The sequence below is a fragment of the Hemicordylus capensis genome, chromosome 3 (genome assembly GCF_027244095.1).
Source record: "Hemicordylus capensis ecotype Gifberg chromosome 3, rHemCap1.1.pri, whole genome shotgun sequence".
Lineage (NCBI taxonomy): Eukaryota > Metazoa > Chordata > Lepidosauria > Squamata > Cordylidae > Hemicordylus > Hemicordylus capensis.
Genome location: NC_069659.1, coordinates 225,844,877 through 225,864,052, shown reverse-complemented (window position 1 = coordinate 225,864,052; position 19,176 = coordinate 225,844,877). Strand labels below are relative to the sequence as shown.

Sequence of the window (19,176 nt, the reverse complement as noted above, 5' to 3'; positions counted from 1 at the left end):
TAACTGGAGCACTGACAAGACTGACTGTCATGCAAAAAGAAAGAAAGAAAAGAATCATGATCATGAAGTGAAATGAAACTCCCTCAGACTATGGATTGGTTCACTAACTTGATTATGAAGCACTGGAGGAGGTTGTAGGGGGTCACAACTAGGCTTGTGGCTGGCAGAGCTTATGTAGAAGGCGGCACCATGTGTGAGAACTGGAGACTCCGTGCAGGGACTTGTGTGGCAGCTGCTAACTGCATCATTGAGGCATTCTGGAAAAGGTCTGTACAGTTGTGAGCCTGGCATTGGCCCCGTATAGGCCTGAGGTGCTTGTGTGAGGCTGCTATAAGTTAACCATCCCTAGGAAAGAACTGGGCTTTCCAGTTGTGGTCACAGAAAACAAGGTCACAATTAAAGGGAATTAAATGAAAAAGAATGGAGCAGCACCATCTTATTTCAATAAGTGTTTATTGCAAAATTCCTCTCAAGTGACTAATGACAGATTGGGATTCAGGAATAGGAATGGCCCCCTAACCTATAATGCTGATGTTGCTTCATCAGATAGCTCATGTTCAGCCAATCAAGCTGATAAACATTCTTCTCAACTAGCAAATATAAATGACTTATGGGGATAATATTTCAGTATATGATGAAATGATTACTGTGAGGATTCTTTGAATAACCAAGTTATTAAATATTAAATATCAAAGCTATAAATTATTGTCGCAGCTTTGTATAACTAAATTAAATTCAAACAGAACCTAATTTTCTTAATCATTGACTGTAATCCTCCAGGAACATACGTTATTAACTCAGATACAAATAGCAGAGAAACTATAGGATTTCAAACAGGTTATTTGATATTAAATTCTAATCCTCTGAAAATCTTCAGTATGGACACCACAACACAGCACCTCCAGTGTGCATTTAAGACAATGTTTCTTATGGTAGCAGAGGCAATCTTGAGGTAAATGTGTGTAGCAGAGGTACTCCCCCCCCCACAAAAAAAATTAAAATTGGAGGCACACTTGAGTTTTGCACCTGGAAGTTTTACTCATAGAGTCTATTAGAGAAATTACCTGTCCCATCCTCAGAAGAGCTCATCTTCTGAATGTCAGAACAAGTCCCTAATTGGAAAGAGGAAAGGCCCGGATTTGTGAACTTCTGAAGTCAGTTTTCATGGCATAAGGTAGGGTGAGGCAGTCACCTCAGGCACAAAGAGGACACAGGAGGCAGCAAGCACCAGCCCACAACCAACACGGATGTCACCCCACAGGCCTCCCTGCAGCCCACTGCCACTGCCCTTCCTCACCCCACTGGGGCAGGTTGTTTATTGTCCCTTCTCTCCCTGCTGGGGCACACCTCTTCTTTCTCCTCTCCTCGACATGAGCTAGGAATGCCCTGGCGCCACTGCATAGCTTGGTGGCAGAGTCTGAGAGTGCTCGGGTGTTGCCACCACTGCCAGGGCCAGAGAATGCCGAACGCCCACCTGCAATGGGAGGGGATTCATATGATACGTCACTTCAGACCGCAAAATGTCTTGGACCGGCTCTGTGAAGGAACATGGCTACAGTTAGGGATTAGGAGATCTGGGCAATCTGGTTCATTACATTTCTGTAGTTATAAAGCTACCCATGGTGGATCAGGAACAATGCTATGGGACCAGTGCTGGATGAAGGCTAATGCCACAGTATAGTAAAGAGGCGAAGCAGCTCTGGTTGCTACAGAGTAATAATCATCTGTACACAGCTGGAGGCTCAGATACTGAGGCTGTTCTCATGACCTACCAGGCAGGTGGGCAAGGGGAAGGCTTTGCAAACTTTGCCTTTCCCCCAGACAAAGCATTCCTAGACTGCTTTCCTAGCATTCCTAGACACAGAGCACACTTCCACACAATCAGTGCTCCTCCATGCAGTGTGGATCGCTTTGAGGCCGGGACTCACTATCTCAGCCTCTGGTATCCCACAGTGCACTGGGGGATTCCCACAGGGGACAGACACTCTCGGCCCCCGTCTCTGGGACACACGATCCCAGGAGTTGTTTGCACCCTTAACCTCAGCAAAGACTCAGGCTGTGGTGCTGGGTTTGGTGCCGCGGCATCAATGGGCAACCCTTGGCTGCCTATGTTGGAGTTCCAGTACATCGACCTTTTGCACCAACTATCCTAATTTCCACTAGAGGCACTGGGAGTAGAGATAGTGAGTCAGGGTCTCCCTAGCTGTTCTACCTGTCTCTATGACCCCTGATATGACTCTTCAGGTATTTCCTGTGCTGAGTCAGAATCCCCTCCTTTCCTCGTAGAGAGCAGATGGAAACATCTCTCCCTCTCCCTACCTATTCATTATGCAGTTCTATAGATTAGGATTAGGTCTTTCCTATACAAAGTGTACTTCACCAATCAATACTTAGCATTTATTCTACAATAATCTCCATGTGTCTTCTCTAAATAGCTGCAACAGTTAAACTCTGCATTCTACTCTGTAACTGGAGCAGGTAGCTTCTTTAGTGTTCTGCTAATTAACTGGGGGATAAAAATTACAACCCCCCAGAGCCTAAGCCTGGGTTTGGCTGCTCACGAGAACAGCCTCATTCAGATACTCCAGCAACAAGTCCTTATTCCATCTTCTTGTTCTGCTTTTGAGAATACTGAGAATTTTGAGAATACTGAGTCAAATCATACACTTGACTCACAAGCGTATATCACAAGATTTCTCATAACGATTTCTCATAACAGCTGAGGACTCACAGACTAAAAAAGCTCAAAAAGAAGGTTTTTCTTTGGAAATGAACTTGAAATGAGGGGTTCTCTGTGTGGAATTCAATCTGTGATGGATCAATTATGTTCACAAGTCATTACTTGATCCTACAGTGATTAAGTAATGAACATGTATGTGTGAACCAGCCCAATGTAGTGGTGAGAAAGGTAATCCTGGCTGTGTGAAACCTGGCTTAATAGATACAAATATGACTGAGTCACTTTAGGCAACTACCTGTCTGTCATCCTAATTTATCTCACAGTGTTCTTGTGAGGACAAAATTCCACTCCAAGGTACTCAGAGGAAGGGTAAGCGAGAAATATATCAAATAAATTTGTTATGAATCAATAAACAAAGTCCTACACCTACAATTGGAGTTGGCTAGTAGTGAGCCTAATGAAGTTCCACTGCTGGAACTCAAGATATTCAGCATCCATGGCTGAGCTAGAATTCAAATCCATGGGTAATTCCAGATGGAGGGCTTTTTTTGCAGAAGGTTCTGTGCGCTCAAAAAAGAACTGCTTTTTCTTGAGTGTCTGCATTTTGCAGTTCTTGTGTTAGTTCATCCCACGTTGCTGTCTGCACCAAGGCAGACATTGCAGGGTGTGTCTCTCCCTGTTACTCCCACTTTCACTACCTCTTATGGTGTGTGCACAGAAAGTCAGACTTTTTTTTAAAATTTGATTTTTTGTTGTACAATGGTGCAATTCCAATTTACTGCTGGACTTCTACAGCAAGCCCCTACATACTTTTATTGAAACTCCAATGAGCTTGGACTGAAAGAAATCAAGTGTCACCTTGTTCTCTGGATATGGTTGTTGCTGTCTTATCAAATGACATCCTGAAAATCCTGCTGAATGTTTTCCCTTTCCTCTTGCCCTACCAACCCCTCTAATAACTTTTTCATATATATTTTTAATTCATAGTTCAATTTCTATACCATCTTTCATAAAACTCATCCCAAAGCAGTTTACAAAAGTTAATATACAATTGGCTGCAATCTTATACATACTTGCCTGGGAGTAAGTCCCATGAAAGCAAGGATAGGCAACTTTGAATCTCCAGCTAATGCTGAACTACAATTCTCATCATCTCCAGCTACAATTTATTGTGGCTGGGAATTATGGGAGTTGTAGTTCAGCAACAGCTGGAGAGCCAAGTTTACCTACCCTGCGCTAAAGTTAATGGGACTCATTCTGAGTAAACATGCATCAGTTGTGATGTTGGGACCACAATTTCATCCTTTTCATTTTTTGAATCTTAAATTGCTGCTCTTTCACACTTCTGATTACTCTCTTTGTATAGGGAGGAGAACAAGCATCATGGTCTAGATACTGCTTATGGAAAATAGGGATATACTTGCAAGCATGCTTGCTTTTAAAAAAAAATGATGATGGGGGTAGCCCAGTAAAGGAGCAGAGAAGGAGAATGAGGGATTAGCTGCTGGGACCTGAAGGAGAGGGTAGGGAGGCTGCTACATTCCGCTCTCTTCACCTCTTTCTCTGATGCTGCAGTCATAGGCCTGAACAGGAAATGCTTATATCCTGTTTATTTGTTGTCAGAATGGGATGAAAACCAGAGACATAACCCTTAGTAATTATACCTTAATATTCCTGGCCATATATTTCACAGGGTTTTGATCCAGACACACTTTAAAGTGCTGAGGCTTGATTTTTGACAATTTACATCTTTCTTTTCTGATCTCTGATCTTGGAGGAGAGAAAGCCTGCACACACATATTAACTTTGAAGAAGTTGAGACTGACCCTTAGTTCCAGTAGGAGCTTAGGTCATCTGGGGCCCTTGGCAAAGGTCCATTGTGTGGTCCCATGTAGGAACTAAACATGCATATACACATAGTTAAAGATTAATGCTTATTTTGAGCGCACACACGCACACCGTATATTACATTTGAAAACAATATAGGTATTCCAGAAGATGAATGAACTGATGATCAGTGATCCATTGTATCAATGATCAGATGTTGGGTCTATACTCTTGGCTTGAATCGACTTTATTTTCTAGATGAAATATCATCTGTCCACTTGAAGAATTGAGACTGCAAATTGGACATCTTTTGTACTGACTGTTCTGTAACCAAATTTCTCCCCCTTCCCTACACCTGACAAGTACTTCCTTTTATTTCCTGACTTATCTCTCCCTGAATCTGCCAATATTTGTCCATTCTTATTCTTTATTATTAATACAGATTGAGTATCCCTTATCCAGACTGCTTGGGACCAGAAGTGTTCCAGATTTCAGACTTTTCCAGATTTTGGAAAGTTGTAGTTTCAGGGGCCAGAAGCCCAGTAAAAGAAAAGGGGGACTTTCCGCCATCACCGGGACTACAAACCCCAGCATGCTTTGGGTAACCCAGGGTGGTAATTGCGGTGGCAGCGCCTGCACATTGCAGTCTCTGTGCGGTCCGCGCAGAGTGAATAATAAAGCTCTCCTCGGTGGTAGTAGGCGGCGGCGGAGGGAGTCGAAGGCAGAAACACGTCAAAAGGCCTGGTAGTGACCGGGCCTCCCACGACTGGGTCAGTGGTGCCCACCAGCGCGCTCCAAGTGCAGCCCAAGAAGCCACAGCACTACACGTACATAGCGAGAACACCCGCAGCTGCCACTTACTGCTGCTCCTACCACCACTAGCGTGGTGTTCGGATTTTGGAGCATTCTGGATTTTGGATGTCCGGATAAGGAATACTCAACCTGTACTCTCTTTTCTGTAAAAGCCCACAAATGCAATCCTGCGAATAATGAGTATTTTCAATCTGAAGAGCCTCTGGAAGTTTCAGAGCCTCCAGAAGGGTGCAGTGCAATCGGGGAAAGCCTTCTTTCTCCATGCGGCACCTCTCCAAATGTCTGGCAAAGGTTGGATTGGAGGAGAATACCCACCAGATCTTTGCAAAGCTCTGCCAGGCATCCTGCAAGGAGGACGGGTTGCCAATGCCACCCCAACCCCCATGTACCGCCTTTGCAAAAGGCATGCAGGACTTGATGGGAAGCTCCTAATCCGAGCCTTGAAAAAATCTTCTGCAAAAGCGCCCCTACCTCATGTGCAACGTTTGGATGGGATGCTGTAATTTTTTAAAATGTTTTTGTCCACTGTTAAGCTTGTATCACAATGATACATCTTGAATGCCCCTCCCCCCCCCACGCTTATTGCTCAGAACCCTAGGTGGTCGGTCAGCTACTTTTAAAGCTGCCATTGCCTAGTTCTTGGCAACATTGTGTCAAGAGCAACAGCAACAAGGAAAGAGGGATGGGTGGGTGGGAGAGAGAGGGAGGGAGGACTAAGTGAGAGGAGACAAGAAAGCTGCTTTCTCTGAAGCTAAATGAGAACATAAGGAACATCAATATTTTTTTTTTTTTTAAGGGAGCAAAAGATGATAATACAGATTAACTGGCCTGATGGGAAAGTGTGAGGTGTGCAGGTGAAAAAGCATACAGGGCATAATATTGGGAGCCAACCCTCTTATATGTCACCACTTGGCCACCCACACCTTTTCCTTCTCACACAAAAGTTTGCACTGCATACTAACGTTAGAAAAAAGTAGCATTGAAATATACTCTTTTTCATGACTTGGAGAGCTAATCATGGTCAAAAATTCAGGGAGGGGTTCTAAGTCGTCTCAACCTCCAGCTGCATTCCCCATAGAAATCAGCAAAACAGATGGGAAATATTACCATCTGGAAAGACCCATCTTGTCCAGGATCAGCAGTCTAGCACAGTCGCTCTATTTAAGAGAAAGGGGGTGAGCAAAACCCCCTGAAGGGATGTGGCCTCACTCACACAGGACTGGAATGCGAGCACTGGATGAGGTCATGCTGAGAGTGTGCCTGCCCTAATGTCATTGCAGGAATCCCGATGCACTGTTGGAGCATCTTTTAATTGTGTGAAGAGGGTGTTCGTCTCAATCACCCCTCTATATGCACTCCTGTTGGAGCATGTGTAGAGGAGCAATTCAGATGAAGAATTAAAGGATGCCCAGGAAGGGTGTCTTGCAGGGACGTCAGGGTAGGCATGCTCTTGGTAAGACTCCATCCTGCTCATGTATTGTGGCTGGTGTTCATGCAAACCACCAGTCCATTAACAGATCTTGAAAAAGAATGTGGCTGTGCATATGGAGATAATTTATGTGTGGCAAAAAAAGGATCGGCACAATAAAGAACTTTCCGGAACTGTGGTGATGTCTTTCGTTAGGGCCATCCATTAAATTTTATATGACTGAGGTATATGGGGTAAGGAGCAAGGGAATAAAGTAAGAACCTCTCTGGCTACTTGAGTAGCAAGTCCAGAGAGAATCCAATTAGCCGTTGTTCTAACAAACTCACCTCTCCGGCTAACTCAGGCAGCAAATGGCAAAGTGTGATTTCTTGGCCACTGAAAGGGAGTCAGCGGCAAACATAGCATTGTTGCTGCCGCTGTGTTCAGGGGATGACTGTGAATTCGGCCAGCCCAGTGCAGGCCAGGCAGGGTCCTCCTGGTGCCGTTGAAACCCCTCTCGTCCTTTGGCAGTCTGGTTTTGAATTTCCTCTCTCCCGGAGTTCTCAGGAAGTCTGGGGGCGGGACGAGGCCGTTTCTTTGTGTTATAATGGGCCCCTTTGTGGAGATGGAGCAGGAGGAAAGGTCCGCTGGTGTGTCCTGCACACGCAGATAGCGGTCTCTCCCCTTTGCTGCTCATAGGCACGGGCAGGGTCTGGGAGAGAGGCAAGACTAGGTGCGGGAGAGGTCAAGTCAGGATGGAACTGCTGGTGCTGCTCGCCGCCCTGGGGACTCGGCTGCTCTTTTTCTCGCACTCCGTGCTTGGGGTCTGGAGGGTGACGAAAGTGAAGAAGGAACCCAGATATTGGCTGCTGGCGCTGCTTAATCTCCTCCTCTGCTTGGAAACAGCGCTCACGCTCAAGTTTAAGCAAGGCAGAGGCTACAAATGGTGAGCATTGCATCTCTCTCCCCATCAATCTCTCCCTCTCGGTGGGTGGCTCTTTACATCTGCTCCCTAACAGCACTTTGAGCCGGGCTCTTCTTGTTGGAGCTCGCCGCCTCGATGGCTCTTTCTTTGTGGCGCGTTTGCAGATTCTTCCCTCTTTGCTTCAGAGACGGTCCAGTTCCACGGCGGTAGTCTAATTCCACATTTATAGACGAGTGATCCTTCCTTCCTTCCTTCCTTTTCAAGTCAAACGCTTGGTCTTGGGACAGGACAGTTCCCCCCTTAAAGCTCGCTTGGGAGACTAGATGAATGAATACATGACTGCCCAGTCCCCCTTTCTGCTGGTAGCTTTGCTGTAGTCGACATTAAAACTCAAATGTTGTCAAAAGTGCGGGAATGTCAGCGCTGAGCGGTGAAACGGGTGCTTAGGAAGACGGGGCATCCCGGACGTTTTGTGTTCTCTGTGTTCAGATAAAGGGGCACCTCCTGAAGTAAAAAGGCAACAGTGACAGAAAGTGCGGCTTAATTTGAGCAACAAGTTATCAGCTCTTTCAATCAATCAATCAATTAGTACATTTGTATGCCACCTACTACAAAAGTTTCAAGGCAGTTCACAAACAAGCAAAAGTAGCCAAAAATTAAAACAACAACAATCAAAACATGTACAGAGTTCATTTAAAAGCCATTTAAAACAGAGAGACAGTAAATGAGTGGGAGGGACAGTCTTTTGGCCACACACTGGGATGGTAGAATTTCATAAATTAGACTGGTGCCAGAATATCCTTCCTCCTCCTTCTGTGACTGATGACTAGTATTTATCTACGGTTTCCCTGGGACTTTATTTCTCATTTATGACACTGTGTTTGGCTGCAACAATGACCAGTGAGAGCCAACAGGAAAAAATTGTATAGTCAGCAGAGTACAGATACATGCAAATTGCCTCCCCAACGTTCTGTGCATCTTCCATTTTCTGATTGGCATGGACTTGCACGTGAGAAACTTCATTCATTTTAGAAACACAAGTGAATTAACTGAGTCACACCTGGTTGATTTGTTTAGTGCAGATTTTCTGCTGGAGTCCTATAAAAGATCCATTACAACAGAACCGAACCACTTCAGTTCATTTCTTAATTCAGACAATCCATGGAGGGCAGTTTTCAAAGCCATAAATGATCTGACAGTGTCAGAATGCAGTCCTATGCAAACATACATGGGAAATCAGAGGCCCTTACTCCTGAGAAAAAATGTTTAGGGTTGTGGTCACAAAATAATGTTACATGCTTTAAAAAATGTCCTAAAGTACTGCTTTATGTACTGTAACCCTGTAATCCGTTTAATAATCAGTGAAATAGCAATAGCAATAGCACTTACATTTATATACCGCTCTATAGCCGGAGCTCTCTAAGCGGTTTACAATGATTTAGCATATTGCCCGCAACATTCTGGGTACTCATTTTACCGACCTCAGAAGGATGGAAGGCTGAGTCAACCCTGAGTCAAATGGTGAAAAGCAAGATAATTAACCATTTTAACATGCTTGATGGCCCTAGTTTTTTGGTGGGGGGGTACACATACAGTTTTGGGGAGGGGGCGGACTCTTAAGTAAGTGCAGGGGGGAGTTCCCTAAAAGCTAGCTTCCTACAATGACTGGAGAGATCCCACACACAAATGATGACTGTATTTCCAACATCTCACTTTTTTTTTTTAAAGAATGAATCAGCCAAAGCAGTTGCTTTGATCTAGTTCATGTTGAACTTTGCAGTGCTCGTTATGCCTTCCTGTGTTGACTTTTGTGTAAAGACGGATTACCACAGAGGCAACAGAGGCAATTGCTTAAGGCGGCAAATCCTGGAGGAGCGGCAAGTTAAATCTTTTTTTAAAAAAAACTTTAAAAAAACTTTTAAAACTGCCACTGCATGGTGAGTGGTGAGAGCTTCTAGTTAGGGATGTGCACAGAACCGCAGAGCTGCGGTCCGGCACTGGGTTGGGGGTTCCTTTAAGGGCGGAGGGAGGGTGTACTTACTCCTCCTGCCGCTTTCCCCCGCCAGCGCACGTATTTTAGTAAGCATTTGGGGCGGCAGGGTACCTCCCTGCCGCCCCTTCCCCCGGTCGTCAGCAAAAGGCTTCAGAAAGCCTTTTGTGCATGTGCACGTCGCATGTGCGCATCACATCTCCACGTCACACGCATGTGCATGTCACGGAGATGTGATGTGTGCATGTGACGTGTGCACGCGCAAAAGGCTTTCTGAAGCCTTTTGCTGACGACCGGGGGAAGGGGCGGCAGGGAGGTACCCTGCCGCCCCAAATGCTTACTAAAATACGCACGCCAGCAGCAGAAAAGCGGCAGGAGGGGTAAGTACACCCTCCCCCCACCCTTAAAGGAAACCCCCCCGGCATCGAACCACCGAACCACCCCATGTCCGGACTGGTCCGGAGGCCTTTAGAATGGCCTCCGGACTGGTCTGTGCACATCACTACTCCTAGTGCACATCACTACTCCTACTCCGCCCGCCTCTCAAATCCTGCCAGGCACAGGGTGCTGCCTGCCTAGACAGCGGCAGAGATGGTGGCGAAAGACATCCTTGCTCGGGCCCACCTTCCACCCAAATGAGAGAGGTTGAGCCAATTTCAGCCCTCTGCATGCACACAGGCATGCGCAGAGGGCTGAAATCAGCCCAACCTCTCTCATTTGGGAGGAGGTCTCTCGCCACCGTCTCTGCTGCCCACGCCCAGCAGCAACTGCACCTGGCCCGACAGGATTCGGGAGGTGGGTACCTACTAGGAGCTCTCGCCACTGTCCCTGCTGTGCCATAGCTGTGCAGTGGCAGTTGTTAAAAGTTTTCTAAAAAAATTAACTGCCCCCTCCCCCCCACCCCGTGGCAAATCTTGGCTGCCTATGGGCAGCAAAAAGCTGAATCCGCTCCTGGTTTTGTGGGTCTTTAGCTCTTCTCTAACGTCATTGGTTTTTATTGGGGTGATGACTTACAACTAGATTGTGCCCTGACCTAAATTAGATTTCGCCACAGAAAAAGATAGGATGGGTGACAGGGAAGAGAGAAAAAGAGACAGGAGGGGAAAGAGAAAGACAGAAGCCCTATTCACACATTATGTGCAATACGTGTACACTATGGAGACTGGGAATGCATGTTCAGATTTGTACTTATGTGCAATTATTTACATGTTATGTTGAACACACATTCAGCAGTGCACTTCCTATCTGTATCCTGCATTTAAGGGGCACTGTACCCAGGCTTACCTTTAAAATGATGAGGGCTCTAGTCAGATGATATTTCAAGAAAGCTATACAGCCATCCCAAAGGTCGCTTAAAGTCCTGCCCTGGCATGTCATTCACCACCACCCACTTACACTCTTCATGGTTAGGATGATGTTCAGATGAACACCATCCTAACAAATGCCCTGACCGTTATGGCAGGCGTTTCTGTGGTCGTCAGACTCAGGTTCCTGAACTTGCAGATCATAGAAACACCCACCATCATGGTTAACAGTGTTTGCCTCTTCAGAGGAATGCTGCCCTAACCATGAAGAGAGTGGTGGGGGAGTGAGTGATGCTATGGGGTGGGACCTCTGGCATGCTTTGGAATGGCTGTACGTCAGAAATAACATCTGGATAGGGCTACAGTCATTCACACCAACACTTTATGTGTGCACAGACATGTGAATGCACTTACAACATAAGGAGGCTGTTCACACAAGCAGCCCTACCCAGGCTTGGGTAGCCCTACATGGGTAGGGTTGCTCATGTGAAGTGCTAGATTTAAGGCTGATTCTGGTGCTGCCTTTCTGGGTAGCCCGGTAACTTCCCCTAGGCTTCTGCCTGGATAAAAGGATGTGAGCATGCCCTTTTACCCATGTCTGGGGTTGTGTATGTGTGTGTGGGCTTGGTCTGCAGGCAGTCCACGCAGACACAGAGCTGGGTGCATAGAGTGCCTGTCTTGAGGGGAAATTCCTCATTGCACCATGCTCCTTTAGGGATAAAGGAGGACCTAGACATTCATGAGGGGTGCAATCGCAGATATGTATTGACTCATTGGGGGCTATGGGATTGTGGGGGTTAGATTCTTGGTTGTCGGGGAAATTGCCAAAAATCAGCCAAATTGTGGGGGGGCACAGGAGGGAGTTCTTCACCATGCTTTGCTGCACCCCCAAGTCATGCTGTGCCCCAGATTGCCCACAGATCAACCAGAAATCACAATTTTTAAAAAACAGAGTCAGTTTTAGGCTCTGAGAAACAAAATGATGGCCAGAAATGACCTCCACAGTAAATACCGGCCACCCCAACCCATGCATACATGAGGTCTACGTTCCCCCTCCCACGCATATGCTGGTGTCAAGTGTCTTTTTCCCAACCACAGATACTCAAATCCGTGGATAATGAATCAGTGGATAACAAGGTTTCCCTGTATCTGGAATCTGGGCTTCATTTTCCTGGCTTCCAGAGGTCCACGCTGTTCAGAGCAGCACGAATCATGTGAGTGTGTGAGTTGCGCACTGCACAGAAGACGATTGATCATCTGGGGGTACAGCAGGATTGACTCTGCCTTCTCCCACCTCCCTCCCCACCCTAGTAACAGTTGTGTGAATGGCCTTAATGTCTGAATGGGGTTATGGAGGTGGGCATTTCGCACGTGTCTGTGTCGCTTGATTTCTTATCAGTTTATGACAATTCACAACTAAATATGTGAACTTACTAAGCTAAAAATCTCCGTTGTATCCTGAGGCGAGGTGATGTGTTTTCTGATATGTGAGAGCTCATTCACAAAACCAAAGTCCACACTTGATGTATGAATCATCAGATGGCGAATATAAATGTATGAGCAAGTCCACTGCGAAAGAGAAAAACAGGCACGATGAGAAAGACACACATACAATACAAAATGATTTTTTTTAAAGAAGTCTTCTGTTGCAGTATAAGATTAAAGGTGGTTTCCACATCTGAAAAGGCTCAAGATTGTTAATCTAACCAAGCAAGACAAGTTTATTAAATTGAGTTCTTATCTTTCATGGTTAACAAGAAAACCTAACAAATATAAACAGATTAATTCTGTTTTCTCAAACTATAGTGAAACATGTCCTTTGTTTGCCAGATATGCGTGTGTCATGTCATGGGCTGACAGCTTGCCTCTCTGATTTCACTCCCCAAAAATGAAAATAGTGTCCTATTACTTGGGTGTATCTTCAGAAATCATTACTGTGCTGCTGTGTTGAAATGGCAAGACATGTATCTTGTCTGATAGAACAGGCAGATCTATTTGCCCACTTCTGAGTTCCTGAGCCCTGATTCTGTGCACAATTCAAGGACAGGTGAGAAGTGGCTGTGATGGAGCGGCCCCACCTCTGAAGGCTTAACTTGGGAAGCCATCCATGAGCCAGCAATGTAAGCCAAGTGCAGACTCTTAACAAGATTCAGGGCACAAAAAGGGATAAACCTGTAGGGAGGGGTAAGGACAAGGGGATGTCTTTTAGAGAGGGGAGACAGGACAATCCCCCCACCACCACCTTGTTTCGGGCCCAGTGGTGTAGGGAGGGCATGGGTGGCCCATGTTCCCATGGGACAGCCTCCTGTAATGGCAGCAGGCAGGCACATGAGAGAATGATTGCTCCCAGAACAACCAAAAAACCCCACACTCACTCAGAGTTAGGTTTCCTTTATAACATGTTTGTTAAACTACAGAAAAAATGGGGATTGGGTTGAATGAGGAAGAAAGCAGGTACAAGAAACAAAGAATATTGCTATCTCCTAGCATGTTTAAAGAGTCTAACAGATGTACTTACAAAGAGAGATTTTTCAAGTTCTGGTTCAGCTGGCGATGTTAAGAACAGCTGACAATGCAGGTAAAAAAACAGACAACTTTTAAGCATCCCTCCGGGAAGAGCATCTGGAGGCGGGAGAGTCTTTACCTCCAGTTAGAGGTAAGACACAGGGGTCAGTTTGACAGCTGCTGATCCAACAAAGAGCTGAGACTTCCTGAGGTATTACGAGCCTCTGGGTCTGATACACACACTGAGTTTAAGGGGATTTAAGGTGAAGCTTCTCCCATGGTATTGGATAATGCAAGTCCGGGTGAGATTCTCATTTCTCCTGTGCTAGACACATAGAGGGAATTGGGGAAATGTGACATCCTGCAGGCAAGAACTATGGGGTGGATGTGACTTACCTTTAATTCATGGGGGACTCCCATAATACTCTCTCTCTGCCCCCCCCCCACCCATAGAGCGACCAAGAACATCAGAGGAGGAACAGGGCTTCCCCAATAGCTTGTCTGCTTTAAAGTAAAGTGTGCCGTTGAGTCAGTGTCATCTCCTGGTGACCACAGAGCCCTGTGGTTGTCTTTGGTAGAATACGGGGGGGGGGGGTTACCAGTGCCATCACCTGCACAATATGAGATGGTGCCTTTCAGCATCTTCCGATATCGCTGCTGCCCAATATAGGGATTAATGCACTCTGCATGCACTTTATGATTTGCTTTCCATTTGCGGCATGCTTGTAGCCATTCCAAGCCTACTGGCCAAGAAGCAGCCAGCTCTGCAAGGGCATAAGGAAGATGTTTTTTCCTGAGAGTGGCATAAGCCTGCTAATTGACCAGAGATATTTTTTTTGCTTTGGAGACAACCCAAGTCCACATCTGCACTGTACCCCAAACCCATTCTAGGTTCTTCCTTAGGTCCCACCCAGACCCCAGATTTTTTGTTTGTTTAAGAAAATTGGCAGTCCTAGACCAGAATCAGGGAAGGAGAAGAGGAACACAAGCCACTGGATCCAGGGACTTTCCAGAGGAGAAGGAGGATACCAGGACCTTGCTAGAAGAGGATTGCAGCCCTAATACAGGGGACTTTTTGACCGGGAGAGAAAGCCAAGATCCAGAAATTAGAGCCTTGATTTGCAGAGATCATGCAGCCACATCCAAAGGATTAAATGCTTTCTGTTCTGTACCTTTAACAGTAGTGAAGAGGAAGGACTTTCTGCAAGTTCAGTGTGGTGTGCAGTGATGTGAAAAGGTGCAGTTGCTTAGTCCCTCAATTAAAGGTATTAGAACCATGTTCTTCATTGCATCTGGTCACCCTATTCAAAAAACTGGTGTGTCAGCTCTTTAGCTGAAGACTGCATTTCATATCCCCATTCCCATACTCTTCCCATAATACAAGTATTCTTTCCACCTACATTCTGTCAAGCTGTGCAGGGCTAAGTATCTTGGGCAGATATAATAAGGCCCTTCATACTGTCCCTGATCCCCCCCCTTTCCATTAAAGTTATAAGAGCCTAATTCTCCTTTGCATCTGATCACCCTAATTCTGTAAACTAAGGGTCAATTTATATGGGATCTTGAACATCTGCTATTTGAGTATTCTACATTTTTGTTTTTACTAATTAACAGCCCCGTGTGACTACTTTGATGATTGGGGAAGTGGTGGCCTGGGTGGTAGGATTTATCTTTTCCCCTCCCTTGCCCTTTCCCCACTCCAAATCCTCTTCCCTCCCCTGAAGTTATGAACTCCACAGTTGGGTGGAAATACAGATCTGCTATCTGTAGATAGTAGATAGTGAAGCTGAAGGAAAGTGTTGGGTGTATTCTTGATACACTGTATTCTGCAATACACTTCAGCTCATGCGAGGCACTGGTGAGGCCCTGGTAGAACATTTCCCAGAATCCTCTACAATATGCAGACTGAGGTTCCATGGCAGTTCTCAGGGGTTCTTTGTCAGACAAGATGATGTGGAAAATGCTGTCTGTGGGTAGAAGTTTAGAAAACAATTGGACTAGAGTTGAAAATAGGATGGGGTTTTTTGGTCACAAGTGGCATTCACTTTTTCAGATTCTTTGGCCAGTGCACAAACTCATGTTTGAACACCCTGTAATCTGACCTTTTTCACTGGCCTGTTTTCCTTGCAAATGTTGATGTGAGATCATATCAAATCAAATCAAAGATCAAATTGCCTGCCCATCATCAACCAATCTGAATCTGTATTTTTTGACACATTGCATTGAGTCCTTTTATTTGATCATTTATTTTTGGTCACATCTCATTACTCCATTCTGCTTGGCAAATTGCAAACCAATAGCAACCAATACAGCAACCAATTTATTTGAGCAAGCGACGTTTAAGCCAAGGACTGTAATCCAGTACACAGAAAACTACATAAATCCTATTGTTTTCAACGGAAATTAGTATTTGGTAACTGTGCAGTAGATTGTGGTCAGTACAGCTGAACTTCATCGCAGACAAGTGCTCAGTTCAACTTTATATATACAAATTAACTAATGATGTAGCTGTGTGGCAGTGTATCTCATCATCTTTCAGAATTTATCTAGATCTGCCTGTTATGTTTTTTAGCCTACTTTCCTTCAGGAAAGCAAGCTTATGAGATCATCCAGTTTGTTATTGTTGTCTGTATGTGTCCCTGTCAACTTTGTATTTTGCCTGGAAACATACCGGAAACATACCGCTAGGGATGTGCGGAACCGGTCTGACGGTACGGTACGGGGGTTCGTGATCGAACCGAAACCCACCCCCCTGGTTCCATCTGGACTGGAACCAAACCGCCAGTCCAGCAGGTCCGCAATTTTTTTTTAAAAAAAGTAAAAGTAAAAATAACTACCTGTAGCCCCTTCGGGGGGCTTGCTGTAGCCACCGGGGGTGGGGGGTGGGGCGTGAGGGTTCCCTCTCCCCCTGCCAGCCTCCCTCATCACCACCGCGGCTGGGTAAAGGTAGTCTTTTTGGCTCTTTCGGGCCTCTGTAAAGTGAGTGGTGGCCATTTTGACCGCTGCCACGCATGCTCAAATGCCCTCATGTGTGGCAGCAGCCAAAATGGCTGCCTCTTGCTTTTCAGAGGCCCGAAAGGGCCAAAAAGACTACCTTTACCTGACCGTGGCGGTGATGAGGGAATCCGGCAGGGGGAGAAGGAACCCTTGCGGAAACACACACACACTCCACGGCTACAGCAAGCCCCCTGAAGGGGCTATAGGTAGTTACTTTTACTTTTACTTTTAAAAAAAATTAGCGGACCTGTGCCGGACTGGACCGAGGGGGGGTTTCGATGGGGGCCAGACCGAACTGGCCTAGTTCCGTTTGAGACCGGTCCGGCCTCGAACCGAACCGGGCCAGACGGTTCTGTGCACACACCTACTGGTAGCCAGTGTAGTTCTTTTAATATAAGTGTAATGTGGTCTCTTTGAGATGACCCAGAGACCAACCTGGCTGCCACATTTTGCACCACTTGCGATTTCCGGACTGCATACAAAGGCAGATATAGTGTATTGCGTGCTCTCTCTCTCTCTCTCTCTCTCTCTCTCTCTCTCTCTCTCTCTCTCTCTCTCTCTATGTCACATGTTAGCACCACATTCTGATGTAATTAAGAAATCAAGAAATAGAACTCGGGCATTGCTATGAAGAGAGGAACAGGCCTGATACACAATTATTTTTGTGAGCCATCCCAAGCATTACTGTATTACACTGGAGGAGCAGGATACAAATATTTTAAGTAAATAATAATAATTACTCAAAGGCTACCTTTAAGTTCTGTGGCCCACAAAGGGGTAAAACCTGCTTTGTCTGAAAAACTGAGCTTAGCACAGGCAGGGGACAGGTGTAACCATGACTCCACCAGTATTTCTAAATACACCCTTTAATCTTTTGTATAAGTTTCTGTATAAACTTCTGTGAATCTTCTGTACAAGTTTCTTCTTTTATCTTTTCCAGACCCTCTCCTGGCAAAAAGCAAAATGCTTCATTTAGGGACACTGGGCACAAAACCTGATCATGCCCTCAGCACTAGGTGATCCATCTGCCATTAAGAGGGACTCCTTGGGGGGTGGGTGGGAGGTATTTGCCGTAATCCTATACCTCTGCAACATATGGGCCCTCTCTCTGCACCTCCCTGAGCATCCTAATGACAGGCCTTTTGCTGGTTATGAATAAAGATAAATGCCTTCATTTCTTATTACTACTTTATTAAAAAAGGCTGGAGAGATGGTGATGTATGAGTTTTTTTTAACAATGCACGCTGAGAGGAAAGAATGTAGTGGGGCCAGCCAAGAATGTTTTCTCTAGGCGCCTTCTTTTGAAGAGACAGCATGAGCCAAAATCCTGAATCTCAGTTGGCTAAAGACAGCTTCATCAGATCAGCATCAGTGACAGGCCAGCTGGAAGAATGTTTCGTATGCGGAAATCCTAAAGGGAAGGTAGCCAGTGTGGTGTCTCTAGCTAAAATGCTTCCCCCACCCCCAGGCACACAATTGTTGCTCAGCTTGTGCACCTGCTTTATATCTCAGCAATCAGATGGAGGCAGATTTGATTGCTTCCTTATTGAGTGGCTGGAGAGAAAATCTATGCATATAAGGATACAATAAGTGGTCAACATGGGGTTTTTTGTGTTGTTGTTTTTTAAAGAAAGGGGATGTTAGGATAGTTTTGTCATTGAAAGCATGTAGATACTTTAACACGGGGAGTGCTGCACTTTGCTTGCCACATGCTCCTTTGGCCGGGCTGTGTGGTTGCAACCCAGAGATCTGCCCTCTTCCCTGCTGGATCATGGGACAAAGTAGCTGAAGCTTCTCCCGTCAGTTTTTCTTTTCTTTTCTTTTCCCTTCCCTGCACACTTGGAGCCCTCCTTACCATAGCAGTGGTGGTGAAGTGTGTGTGGGGGGGGGGGTGAAAAACAAGCCACAGGTGTGCTGTTTGTTTACCCTTCTTGCCCTGCCCGGGATGCCCATCTCCTTCGATGCTCGCCCAGCCCAAAGTTGCGAGGATGTGATTAATTTGCCCAGTTGAAGATGGGAAACTGTGGCAGAGGACAAGGAACATGGGGAAGGGAGGAAAGCCATGACATAGGGACTGTGGTTAGATGACCTAGGGGGATAGGGGATATTCATTTGTGTGTGTTTTCCTTCTAAAGACTCAAAGCAGTTCACATAGTAAATATAAACCAACTATGCAAAAGCATAGATAATATAAACCAGTACCACAAACAACCAGCTAAAAATTGCACTAAAACAAATCAAACCAAAATCAAACCACATCCATGTGAAAGATTACACCATAAATTTTTTTGTGGGGGTTTAACCACTGTAATTGTTTCATTGTTATTTTAAAATGTTTTAAAATTGTTGTTATGTTGTTTTTTTAATTTGTTTTAGCTTTTTACTATTTTAGTGGTTTGTTTTAATTGTAAACCGCCCTGAGCCCTTTTGGAAGGGCGGTATACAAATCAAGTAGATAAAAATAAAATAAATAATAAATAAATTCATACCTGAATAACATCCAGAATGAATGTCAGATCCCACTCATAAGAACATAAGAATGCCCTGCTGGATCAGGCCCAAGGCCCATCTGGTCCTGCATCCTTTTTCACACAGTGGCCCACCAGATGCTACGTGGAAGCCTACAGGCAGGAGTTGAGGGTATGCCCTCCCTCCTGCTGTTACTCCCCTGCAACTGCTACTCAGAGGCATCCTGCCTTTGAGGCTGGAGGTGGCCTATAGCCCTCC

General features: G+C 45.5%; 1 protein-coding gene across 1 annotated transcript in view; it reads left to right on the top strand.

Annotated features, from left to right (window-relative positions):
* The first annotated feature begins 7,293 nt into the window (after positions 1 to 7,293).
* Positions 7,294 to 19,176, top strand: part of TMEM26 (transmembrane protein 26) — a 44,804-nt gene continuing 32,921 nt past the window's right edge. Inside the window, exon 1 of the mRNA XM_053311337.1 lies at positions 7,294 to 7,674. Coding sequence (XP_053167312.1) covers positions 7,484 to 7,674 — 191 coding nt within the window. The 5' untranslated portion in view covers positions 7,294 to 7,483. The remainder of the gene's footprint in view (positions 7,675 to 19,176) is intronic.